Source organism: Mycteria americana, chromosome 7 (assembly GCF_035582795.1).
Source record: "Mycteria americana isolate JAX WOST 10 ecotype Jacksonville Zoo and Gardens chromosome 7, USCA_MyAme_1.0, whole genome shotgun sequence".
NCBI classification, from domain to species: Eukaryota; Metazoa; Chordata; class Aves; order Ciconiiformes; family Ciconiidae; genus Mycteria; species Mycteria americana.
In genome coordinates this window covers 50436392-50449086 of record NC_134371.1, presented here as the reverse complement: position 1 = coordinate 50449086, position 12695 = coordinate 50436392, and the positions used below count along the sequence as shown (strand labels likewise).

At 39.5% G+C, this 12695-nt stretch overlaps 1 protein-coding gene across 2 annotated transcripts in view; it reads left to right on the top strand.

Annotated features, from left to right (window-relative positions):
• The first annotated feature begins 12 nt into the window (after nt 1–12).
• The window catches only part of ABCD3 (ATP binding cassette subfamily D member 3), a 33968-nt gene continuing 21285 nt past the window's right edge, over nt 13–12695 (top strand). For both annotated transcript variants that reach the window (XM_075508330.1, XM_075508329.1), the window contains exon 1: nt 13–200. In XM_075508330.1, the coding sequence (XP_075364445.1) occupies nt 85–200 (116 nt within the window). In that variant the 5' untranslated portion in view covers nt 13–84. The remainder of the gene's footprint in view (nt 201–12695) is intronic.

Genomic DNA, 12695 nt, shown 5'->3' with positions numbered 1-12695 from the left:
GCCCCCCTCCCGGCATTCCCCGCGCCTGCTCGGCTGGCCTCGGCTCCGCTCGGCTCGGCTGGGCTCCGCGGCTGCAGTCGCGCCATGGCTGCGTACAGCAAGTACCTCACGGTGCGCCACTCCGCCATGGCCGGGGCCACGGCCGCCGCCTGCGCGCTCCTCTGCCTGCTCAACAAGCGGCGGGCGGCAGCCCAGCACGGGTGAGCGGGGAGGGCCGGGGGAGGCGAGCGGCGGGGCCGGGGGCCGGGCCTGGGAGGGGCGCTGGGGGCGAGTCCGCGGTGCGAGCGCTGGGAGGCCGAGGCAGGCGAGAGCTGTGGTCGCCCTTATCGGCTCTCGGCCTGACGGAGGGGCAGCCCGCGTCCCTGCTGTTACGGGGCGCTGCTGTAGACACCCTCCTCCCGGGGAGGTGGCTCCTGTGGAGAGCGGTTGGGCTGCTTCCCCCTCCCGCCTCCCCTGAGGCGCAGTCAGTGCCTCTCTTGTGTGTATCCAACCACCGCCACCTTGTTACTCCAATTATATTAGTTTCTTCCATTTTCCTGACTGTGGACTAATATTAGCGAACAGTTGACTTCTAGGGATGTCCTAGGATGCCCTATCTGCATAGGCAAATAATGGACCCCAGCTGTTGTTTTAATGCTGCCTTGTGGCAGTAAGGTACACAGATAAAAATGTCAAAGAGGTAGCATCTGGTTACGTTGCCTGTGAGGATGCCTTACTGGTATACGTGTGCTAGGGTGTGTGTTTGTTAATCTCCTATGAGGCACTTGGGTACCATGAAGTGTGGCAGATGAAGAATATACCTCAGACTCAATCCTTTCACGATTTTAGCGTATTTGTGGTTGTAGATTATTGACCGTGTGCTAAGGACCCAGTATGTTACAGTAGTACAGTTAGACGTCATGTAGTTGCTACAAACTTATCTTGGTGGTGAAATGGGCTTACTCAACAGACTTAAGTAATAACATACCTGTGATTAAGCAACAGTCCAGTTTTATTTATCTAATTCCTTTCATGTATATGATATCTTTAAGAGCTTCATGAAGTTAGGTAGCAGTCATACAACATGTCAGAAATTTTTATGCTGCTGACAATTCATGCATTTGCTACCTTACATTGTTTGCATGAGAGGAGAAACAACAAGATCCCAAACTATTGCTGAGAGTTACTCTTCTATCAAAATTGTAGGGAGGGATTATATTTTTCAGGTATGTCTGCTTAATTTAGTGAAATACTGTTGTAAAAAAGGAGAAAAGCTATATAGAAAGGCATGAAAATGGTGAGCTGGGAGAGCTACTGACACTGTAGCACAAGAGTTTCACACTTAATATATTATAATGGTGTTTGTAAGAAACACTAGGCCATACAGATGTTCTGGGAGCATCTATGTTTTAATTCGGATCAAGAGTATTCTTTTAAAGTGAATCTTCCAGTTGTCCATGCTTACCTTTTTCTGCCGTTATTGAGGAGTGATCTTGGAGCACACAAACTAGATTACGTTCAGATTGGAGCACCTCTTCAAATGCAGATGCAAGTCCAGGGTAGTTTTGAAGTGCATTTAGTGTAATTCCTCTACTAGTAGCGTTCAGTTGACAGGAGCATGCTAGAACTTGTCCAGAGTTATCTCCCTGTCCTTGAAATAAATATAATGTGGGTCCTGGGTTGTCCCCATAAACTATTTTGCTTGAAAATCTTCTGATGTTGCTCTGCAGGACTTGACAATGGCAATGCATCTATTAGGTTGAGAGTCAATATATGGAAAGTGAGCGTTAGCCTTAATACTGAAGACTATATTTGGAATGCATCCTTCCTGTATGAATCTTTGATTTTGCTAGGTACAGTGTTAAAAATCTGAGGCATTCATATATATTGGGTGGACCAAACCCTGTTACAAGATTAGTGAGAATTCAAAGTGGAGATAATTTATGAATTATGTTCCAGCTGATTCAGCAGTTGAATGGAGTTGAGATAGCCAGACCTGATCTGTCTCTTTTCCTCTGTCTGTACTGCAGTCTTTCTGACACCTTGTCCATTGCTGCTGTAATCTTCCTCTCTCAATTCATTTTGCATTCTCAAATCTATTAGAAATGCAGTTGCTAAAATAAGTACCATGCTTGCAAACTTGATAGTTCCACTCGTTCGTGTGTTGCTTTAAGCTTTTGAGTCCCTCCACAGCTTAGGTCTTACTTACTACTGGTACTGTGTTGTGGCCATAGATTCCAAACTCTAACATCCAACATCCAGTTGTTTCATAATAGCTGTACAGCTGCTTGAATGCTATTTTTGAGGATGGCTTTTGCCCACTGGTCGTCTTCGTTCTTGTCTCCATGTTTCCCTGTGAGGCAAACCTTGCCCAGGAGCCTTACAGAATGCTACCTATCAAGACTAGGCAGTAGGTAAGCTACATTGCCTATACCACCAGCCTAGACAAAAGCATCCAGTTATTGCCATTGCCTCATCCTCCTTCAGTCTGATTAGTTCATGTATCATTCATTTCTTAATGCTTTCTTGCTAATGTAAATTATAGCATACTTTTGGAAAGGATTGTCATTGTGCCAAATCTTTACATATTCCAGCATAGTTGTGGTGGCATATGATGCTGACATATAATAACAAGTGGTAAACCTTTGTGCAGTAATGATAAAAATCTCCAGGTCCTAGTGTACCCTCTAATTTCTATGTTATATTTCTCTCTGCCTCTTTGGGAAGAGAGAGAAGTTGGGAGACTATGGCTGTCCTGAATTTATTTACTTATTCCTATAGAGAAGAATTTCACTTGCCATCTAGATAGTCTGGAAGAGGACTGGTAGTGTATCTGCTGCTTGAGGTTAACTGAGTAAAGTGTGTGAGGAATAGTGGTGATTTAGTTTCATGTGTCTGAATCCCTTTGTTCACCTTGGTATATAATGCCTGAAAATGTTGTGTTGTGTTAGTATGAGATGAATTTCAGAAGGTGAAATTCTGGTTTTGAGCTTCCTAAGGGCAAAGGTGAATGTTGCAGACTTGAATATAAACAGCAAAACACTGGCATTAACATTCAGGTAAACTATGGAAGTGTTCTAATGCAACTGTAAACTTTACCTGCGAAACTTCTCCCTTTCTCACATAGTTATTTAAGAATACACACTTAAGTATTTATGCTTAGACATACTTCATGTTCAAAATAAGATATGCTATTATATAATGTTTTCCTGGAATAACTGTTTGTTTTCTGTTTTATTTTGTGAGCTTTTTTAAAGTTTTGCTGGAATGTCAGCAATAGTTCAGTATCACTGCTGGCCAAAGTTGAAAAGTAAAATAACATACAAATTAAAAAAACCAACCATCTTCTTTTAGCAAATCACATGTGTTTGAATGTGTAACAAAAAAGTTATCTTACACAGACTTTTCATGTTGTGTGTGTTGATTTTGATATAGAATAATCAGTTATAGAAATGGTAGCAGGGAGGAAAGAAGAGGCAACTTTCACCTACTTTTCTGCTGTCAGACAATAGGGGCAAGGTCCACTACAACTCATATCAAGTAGTAATGTATGAATAATTAAGTATATGTGTTATGCTAACCTACCTTAGTAGGTCAAAGATCACTTAATTAGTGGTAGCTGGATTAGTCACAGATGTTCTTCTGTAAGAGCTACTACATCAACTCAGCAGTTTTGCAGAACTGAGAGGTAGTATCACTTGCAGTTCACAATATATCTTAACCACAACTTTCTAAAATCCTCCATAGAACAACATAGAACTGTTTGCTTATAGTAACTTGTGAGCTTTTTTTTAAGTTTTGCTGGAATGTCAGCAATAGTTCAGTATCACTGCTGGCCAAAGTTGAAAAGTAAAATTCCACATTACTTCCTTGGAGTAAAGCATGGAAAGAAAAATGCCCTGTTTCTCTGTTGGAGTTGCTCTCCTCAAAAAGTCTGTTTCCTTGGAAAAAACTTAATTTCTTCTTGGGGGAGGTTGTTATATGTAAATGCAATTATGACTTCAGTTGTAGTATTTGGGTTTTTTAGAATTGTAAGTTGTCTTGTTTGAGAGACTACATTATCCTGGGTATATGATACAGGAAAAACTAATCATGACTTTAATCCATCATGAGCTGTTTCTGCAAAGAGAAGTGACTCCAGCACTGATGATGAGTGTCTTGACAGTGTAAAATGTTGCTTCCGTTTAGGGAAATGACTCATAAAATCTGTTTTAAAGACCAGTGGTTCTATTTTTCCACCATTGAGTATTGGAGAAGGATTTATGGAGTGGAAGAATGAAGGAAGACCAGCAGAAGTCAGATCAGTATTCTTTGTAGTTTGTCCCCTGTTAGTTAAAATCAAGAAAAAGGTTTAATGCCAAAGACTTTGTCAATGAGCAAGGTCTGAAAAGACTGATTTTTGGAATGTTTGTTTTTTTCTCCCCAAGTAATAAAAAGTATTGAAATAAAACTTTGAACTAATCTTTACTATTTTCCTAAATGATGTTTTGTGCTGTAATACAAGTACTGTCTGGTTATGTGTAAACACAAACAGCAAATATTTCTCTTCTAACAGCTGCTGTTACTAGGGATAGCAGTTTGTTGTTGTGAATTACTATTTTAATTAAACACAAATGGCTTCAACCTTACTGACAATGCATGAGTGGGGATTGTAGTTCATATTCGTGCCATGTGAAACAAAATGGCCAAAACTGTTGAAATGCTGAGCCCTGCTTCACCCCCCTGCCCCCCAGCCTTTACATTTCTGCTTCTCCAATTTGGTTCACCTAAACATTGTAGTTCTTTAAACAGTGACACTAAACCCATATTAAATATAAACACTCAAAAAGATGGTAAATGCTGAAATAGGGTTATACAGTATAGGATTGTCTAAGGAAAAAAAACCTGTAATGTACAACATATGTAAAATAAAATTAAGTTATATATTAACCTTTCATCCACAAAAATCTAATCCCATGTCTGTTTTATGAGCTTTGTCTTGAATATTAGACATTACTGCCTCAAACAAGAAGCAACAGAATATTTGCTTAAGATTTAATTGCTTCAGAAATAAAACCTTAAAGGGTGTTACATAAAGGAGCTGGATATTGTCCGTTATCCCTCTAGTGAGAATTGTTCCTGAATATCCATGTAGTTTAAAATAAAGTACTTACACAAGTGGAGAATGAACTTGGATTACTTTCAAAAAGAAGGTCTTTAACTCATACAGCTTTCTGCTGGAAGAAGGGACTGAAAGGAGTAATAGAAGGTAATTTGGGTAAAGAGTTTGGAACTGCAAGATTAGGGAAAGGGAAGAAACAGAATAGAGTTAATAGAAAGGAATTTGTAATATACGGAGAGGTGACAAAAGATTTTAGAGTCTGCTCCTAGACACACTGGCCTTTCCTATCATCCTTCCATGGCCATTAGCATCCAAGAGGAAGCTGGGGTATGGAGATTTAATTTTGTATAAATTGAACTTCTGAAACCCAATGTTTGGCATCATTCCTGTAGAGAAAAAAATAGGTAAGGGAAGAACAACATGTGCTTGGGGTTTTAGAGGTTAGACATGGCTAAAGCAAGGGGAAAGGCTCATTTGAGTTGAGAGAGGTCAACAGAGTTGTTGACACAATGTATATCGCATAGGGTTTTACACAGTTCATCTTGGGTGACACATGACCTGTGCACTTGCCTGTCATTGGGCTTCTTAGCCTTTTTCTTCTGACAGAGTGGAAGTAGGTGTTCTGCTTATGTTATCAGCTGGGCTGCCCGTGAACCTACTGTTTGGCAGTGATTGATACAAATACAATCAGAAGTGATAGACACGTGTTCAAACATTTGGAGGAGCTTTCAAATATAACACAGAAGTTTAAACATAGCAAGTGGCAGTTGTAACTTGAAGCAAGTCATGCGTTTTTGTTCTGGTTTTGTATATTTGGATGTCACTCTCTTTTGTTAGTTTGCCTCGTTTCTTTAGGTTCTGAAGATGTTTTGGTGAGCCTTGCTAGTGTACTTTGCAGGAAGGGAGCTGTTCTAGTTGAGTCCCCCCTGACTGTTTGACAAGAAGGGTGAAATTACATTGCTACAGTTTAATAGACTGCTTCCATGTATGTAGAAGCTTTAAAAGGGAACTGGTGCTGCTTTGTGAAAAGGTGGCAGGTGTCAAAAAAAAAAAAAAATCTCTACACAACTACACTAAAGTAGGTTTATCCAGAATGTGAATGTGACTGTGCAGTCCGCTATTTGCTGTATGCGCATTAGCATTTAAAAAAAAAAAAAGACAAAACATATGGATAGGATTACTAGAAAATGCATCTAAAGTCCAGTCTTGTAGAAAAACCTGCCTAGGGCTCAGAAAACGTGTCTTCAGCTGGAGGGTATGGAGAGAGGAGAAACCAGATGACTCAGTCCTACTCCTAGCATTCAGACTGCCTTTGTTTTGGGCCTGGGTAGTTAATTAGTGGTTTCTCTCATATTAATTTGCATAAAATGATTGCTGTCTAAGCCAAGATCTAGTGTAAGTGTGTGTAACATTGTGAAACGATTTTCTTTTTCACTTTGCAGGGAACTAGTTAGAAGCCTTTTTCCACTGTTATCCATGGGGGAGAGCTACAGCCACAGCTCAGGCCAGAGCACAAGCTTATGGGAAAACTAGCAGCTCTAAGGTTTTTCTTTACATGTTACTTCCTTATCAAGATGCAGACTTAGAATTTCATAGAATCATAGAATGGTTTGGGTTGGAAGAGACCTTAAAGGTCATCTACTTCCAACCCCCCTGCCATGGGCAGGGACATCTTCCACTAGACCAGGTTGCTCAAAGCCCCATCCAACGTGGCCTTGAACACTTCCAGGGATGGGGCATCCACAACTTCTCTGGGCAACCTGTTCCAGTGCCTCACACCCTCATAGTGAAGAATTTCTTCCTTATATCTAATCTAAATCTACCCTCTTTCAGTTTAAAGCTGTTACCCCTTGTCCTATCACTACGTGCCCTTGTAAAAAGTGCCTCTCCAGCTTTCTTGTAGGCCCCCTTCAGGTACTGAAAGGCTGCTATAAGGTCTCCCCCCAGCCTTCTCTTCTCCAGGCTGAACAACCCCAACTCTCTCAGCCTGTCTTCATGGGAGAGGTGCTCCAGCCCTCTGATTGTCTTTGTGGCCCTCCTCTGGACTTGCTCCGACAGGTCCATGTCCTTGTTATTGTTGGGGGTCCCAGAGCTGAACATAGTTCAGTTCCTCTACAACAGTTCTGCTTTGTTACTTTCTTCTCAAATGTTTGTAGAAACTTTTTGAGCTTTAGCAATGCAGGGCAATTCAGAGCCCCTGCTTGCAGTGACATAGCTGTCTGTGACCTTCTCAGAGTCCCCTTCTTGGTTGTCTGAATGCATTACCCTCACATTATTTTTGGTTATACTGCGACTAGCCACGAACCTAGAGCCAAGAAAATTGTGCTCTTGGTTTCTGTGTGCGCTCAGTGTGTACTGCGTAAATGGGCATGCTTTTGGACTGTGCCCAGGGTTCTGAGTAAGGTTGCTGCCCTTGACCTGAAATAACTGTACTGTTGCTCTCTATTCCTCTGTGTGGGGTATGCAATATGAAGCTGTGTCTACCAATGAGTGTGCTATGAGCAACACTATACTTTTCTCATTATAGCTGTTATTTCTTCACACTGTAACAAGGTATACTGTTGCATTCCATCTTTAGTCATTTGAATTTTATTCTGTCTTTACAATGTCACAGTAGTATCTTGACTGCAAAACTGACCTGAAAACTGCACAAATAATCATGAACTATTACAAAATCGTTTATCTTGCGTGGGTTTTTTTAAAGCTATGAAAATTGCCCAGTGCCATTCTAGAATGTAAGGTCTACAAAATACAAATACAAAGGTTGCTTAGAAGTAACAACTCTTTGAAAAGCTCCACTTATCCCTAAAACAGATATTTTTCCTTTGCGCTGTGTTGGGCAGAAGCTAGTCATGCTACTCTACAGAAGGAAGGTGGCATGACCTGAAATTTGTAGCTGCTTTTGCTGTTAAGCACAACATAACATTTTCAAACTCTTATTTCCTCCTCGCCTGTCATTAAACTGGAGGTCTTGCTTATCTCTCTCTTCATCTGCAGTTCCCTGTTGTTACGCTTAGCTTGGCGTAGATTGCTTCCACTGAACTTTGTTCTTGAAGGAGATGGGTATTTTTAGAGACAGTAATCCTTTAACTTTTTGCTGTTTGCTAATAAATAGTATAGCATAGAACTAGTATTCCTGAGACCTTTCGGTAACTAGACTCAACGGCCTCTTGAAGGCTTGCCCAGTTTCTCGAATCACTTTCTTCAGTAATGTTGAGAATGATCCTTTTTGAGTAACCACCATTGTCGTTTGTTTGTTTAGAGGGAATAGCTTGTCTGGTGCAGAAATAGAGTTAAACCCAAAGAGTGAGTGCTGTGACCAACACTTACTTGGAGACTGAAATTGCGTGGTATTATCATCAAGTTTTCTGCCTGCCCCCTGTGCTATGCTGCTGCCCTTGAAGTTGCATCAGCTGCCAAGTGCCTGTACAGAGTCCTGAAACTCTTTATTAGTTTCTGTAAAACATCTTGCTGGTTTTGGCTAATCATGTTTCTTGATGTTGGGGAAAGATATTTTGTTCTATTGCCTACTGTCTATTGGGTAAGTACTTGCCTATTAACTGAATAGCAACTCACTAAAGATAAGTTATCATGCATGTATGAATGAAAAGTTTGGTGTAGTTGTGTCATCCCAGTACTGCTGATACATGCAACAAGTGAAGAAAGGTATGTTTGGTGTAAAAGCTGTGTGCAGTTAAATAGTAGGTAGCAGGCTACATCTGAGATGCTGCTTTTCTTGAAACTTTTTCAGATTATACATATCCCATTATATCTCTGGCCTGTTCATGTTATGTTTTTTGTTTTTTTTTTTTTTTTTTTAAGTAAAATAATAGAATGGTTTAGGATAGAAGGCACCTCAAAAGGTCACTTAATCCAAGTGTCTGCTCAAAGCAGGATCCACATCAAATTCAGACCAGGTCGTTGAGGGCTTTGTGCAGTCAGATCTTGAAAACATCCCATGACAGATTCCAGAGTCTTTGGACAACTTGTTGCAATGCTCTATTATTGTAATAGTGATTCTTATTTTTAATTATTTTTTTCCTTATATCCAGTTAGAACCTCTGCAATTCAGTTTATGTCTGTTCAGTTTATGTCCCCCGTCCCCCATCCCCCCCCCCATGTAAAGAATCTGCCTCTGTCTCCTCAGTGGCCTCTTGGGTAATGGAAAGCTAGTGCTACACGCTCCTGACCATCATGATGGCCCTCTGCTGTACCTGTGCAAGTTTATCAATATTTTTTTGAACTGGGGGTCCAAAACTGGTTATAGTACTCCCTATCAGAAATGGTAATCTTGATAAGGAGTGTCTAAGACATTGCTGTAGTTAAAAGTGGCTTTTCCTGTATGCCTGTTGTAGTCACTGAAGTGTTAGTTTAATTTGAGTCTGACTTTAAACACCATGAGCATAGAGGAAAATTTTGAAAGAATGCTTTGTTTTGTTTAGCATTAAGGTAGCAGTCAGAGGAAACACCATGAAAATTGATGTAGATTAAACTCATGCTGACCTTTATATTTTGTTACCATAGATGGTTGTGTGAAGCAGATGAAAGTTAGGGGTTTTTAATTATTATTTTAATAGGACTAAGTCTTTATAGAAGCTCCTTCTCTCCCCATCCCCAGGATAGAGGAGGATTTTTAGAGTTACTTAATCTAGGTATTCAGGAAGTTTATTCCATAGATAGAGCATCTGAATCAAAAGTACTTTGTATCTCATTCTATATGATTTGTTCTTGGCTTTGTGATCTGCATTGCTGCAGGGGGGTTGCTGCATCAACCGTGGTGATCTATGGATAAAGTTCTGCTGTTGATAGTAGAATTTGACTTACTGACTGCTTTAAAATTTAAGCCTGAGACTGTGGAAGTTTGGAGAAAGACTTGACTAGTGTAGCAGTAGTACCTGATGAATACAGGCAGAGAGATGTGTATAATTAAGATTTTTAATGCTTCCATGGAAAATTGTAAAGAAACTATGCAGAAACACTTTTAAAGTGTTGTTTCATCTTGGAATATTCTGTGTTCCTATCCTTATCTATAGATAAAATTATTCCTATAAAACTATTCCTATCCAAATCAATAGATTTAGCTCAGTGTTAGAAATACTTTAGTACCATAATTTTTCTTATCTTTTTTTCAATATATTGTCTGGGTAACCCTTTTCAAAAACCTCTCACCATCACCACCCCTCCTTGTCTGTGTGAGTATGAAGGAGGCTCAAAAGTCGGCCCATTATCTACTTGCTACTTAATGAAGTCTGTTATTTCATTACTGTATTGGCAGGTCTTTTTTTGTAACTCCCTGGCAGTAAACTTAGTTTCAGTCAAGCATCTTCAATGTTGAAAAACTGAAAAGCAAGCAGACATTGGAGATGAGTAAGTTAAGTAATTCTGCTATACAACTCTGTATTCTATTGGTACAGTAGGAGCTTGGAAGAAAGCTAGCCTTTATATTTCTACAGGTTTTATTATTTCAGAGAAATAAATTAGAGCAGTTCAAAATACAAGTTTTTGTGTAGTTTTGAGTAGATGTTATGTATTAATTTGTGCTTGACTCATGCTTTCAAAATAGTCTCTCCATATGTAAACTGTCATGGTTCAGTTTAAAATCACATTATTATTTTTAAGCTGCAAAGTTAGGCATTCAGAAGGTAAAAAATGTAATAATATACTTTCCTGGATGAGATTTGTTTTATGGTGTATGCCATACTATTTTTCTTGCCATAAAGTCATCTTTTTAATATTTGTTCTTGTAGTCTTACTTTGTCACCACACCTTTTGTTTGGTCACCTAAAGCAAGGTCCTGTATTCTCTTAGTATCTGTAATGTAACTATTGAATTCTTTTTTGATAAAATCTAGTGCCTCAGGGGAACTGATGGCTGGAAGTAAAAAAGCAATCCAAATCCAGGGAAGGGCAGGCGAAAAATCTTAGGATTTTCTGATATAGAAGGAAAAGGGGAGAAATGAACGGTGAACAGTCACTGCACAGTTCTGGCTTCAAGGTAGAGAGGAACAGAAATGTGTTCCCTATGGGACACCTTTCACATCACTGCTGAATCCAGTGCTACTCCCATTCAGACTGTGTGGAAGTTGTTTTTGCTTTGGGATCTTTCATTGTCCCAGCCACTCCAGCTTCAGCCTCAATACATATGCTTAGGGAAGGGTTTCATGGTGAGTACCTTGTGATGAAGTGAGAGTGACTACACTAAAGATCAAGAGTAGAGCTCTTCTGCAATTTGATAGTAGGTGCCTGAATTGCAGTAATATTGAGTAAGCATGTGATGAATTGTACTAACCGGAGCTGTATTATGGCTGTTACCCTACCACATCACCAAGTCAAGCATCACTAGCACTTGAGCTTCAAGGCACTCCGATGATAATAAAAAGCACAGTTTAGCTCAGACTGGAGAGTGGTATGTGTGGATAGGGTAATCACTAAAGTTAACATTGCAGTAAAAGGCAGCCTTATGTTTCTGTTCCAAGCAGTCCTTACACTGTGCTGTTCAACGATGTCTCCTATACCAGAGGAGTTATTTGCAGTAGAGAATTTGGACAGCATGTAGCGCTTACTTTCCTTCACCAATAAGGCTTGTGATGCTCCAGCATTAAGTAAATGAGAGGTCTGGAATAATAGAGAGCTTGAATCTATTCCAAATGTTAGAGCTCTCTGCTGTAACCTGATAGTCTTCTTGTATTCTTGCTGACTAATTGAGGGTGTTGTTTAGTCTTAAAATTCAATGAGAATGCAACCACACTTTTCACAAAAAAAAAGTTCTACAATAGTATAACAGAGTCTGGAGTAGTGCCAAGAGGTATCGGACTGAAAACATGAGACTCTTGAGAGGGAAAAGTTCTGCAGTAATTGGCCTGTAGAAGTTTTATTCTAGGCAGAACTATGGCACAGTCTTTTGTTGCAAGTAAAATGGTTTTACTTGTTAAAATAACAATGGCTTTTTTTCTTAATAGCAAGAGCAACGTTTTTGGAGCTATGTAGCCACATTTATTTTTCTGCTTCTAGATAATCCATACTTCGTATATATTTGTTTCCTTTCTTATTGAAGTATTAGTCTTGTTTTGAGCTTGCATGAATTTTTTCAGAAAAAGAGAACAAAACACTGTTAAAGCTCTTTTTCATTAGGTTTTGAATTTACAAATACTTAATTTTTATCTTGAACTTTATAAATGTAAATTCTAATTAAATGTGAGTTCACAATTAAATATAGGATCACTGTTTCTGAACAGTCCTTTCTCTTTAATGGATAATCAGTTTCAGCTCAGTTCAGTAGCTTCAGCTACTGAATTTCTCTTAACAGTTACTGTAGCAAAAAAAAAGTATGAATAAATACATCAAAGTATTCCACTGCCAGAATAATTCTGGGCCTCATCATCTTCTTAATATGTTACTATTTTAATGTATTCACTTCTGATCCTTTTAAAGGTGAAATAGTTGTGTATTATGAGTGTTGGGACTTCAAACATTGGCAGACCTTGAAGCAACAAAGGTAGGAATTATTATAGCATATCTGGAAGAGCAGCATACATTCATTTTGCATTACTGCAAGTCATGAATAATCTAGGGCAATGCCCACATGGTTTGATCACGACTTATTCACACCTAAGAAT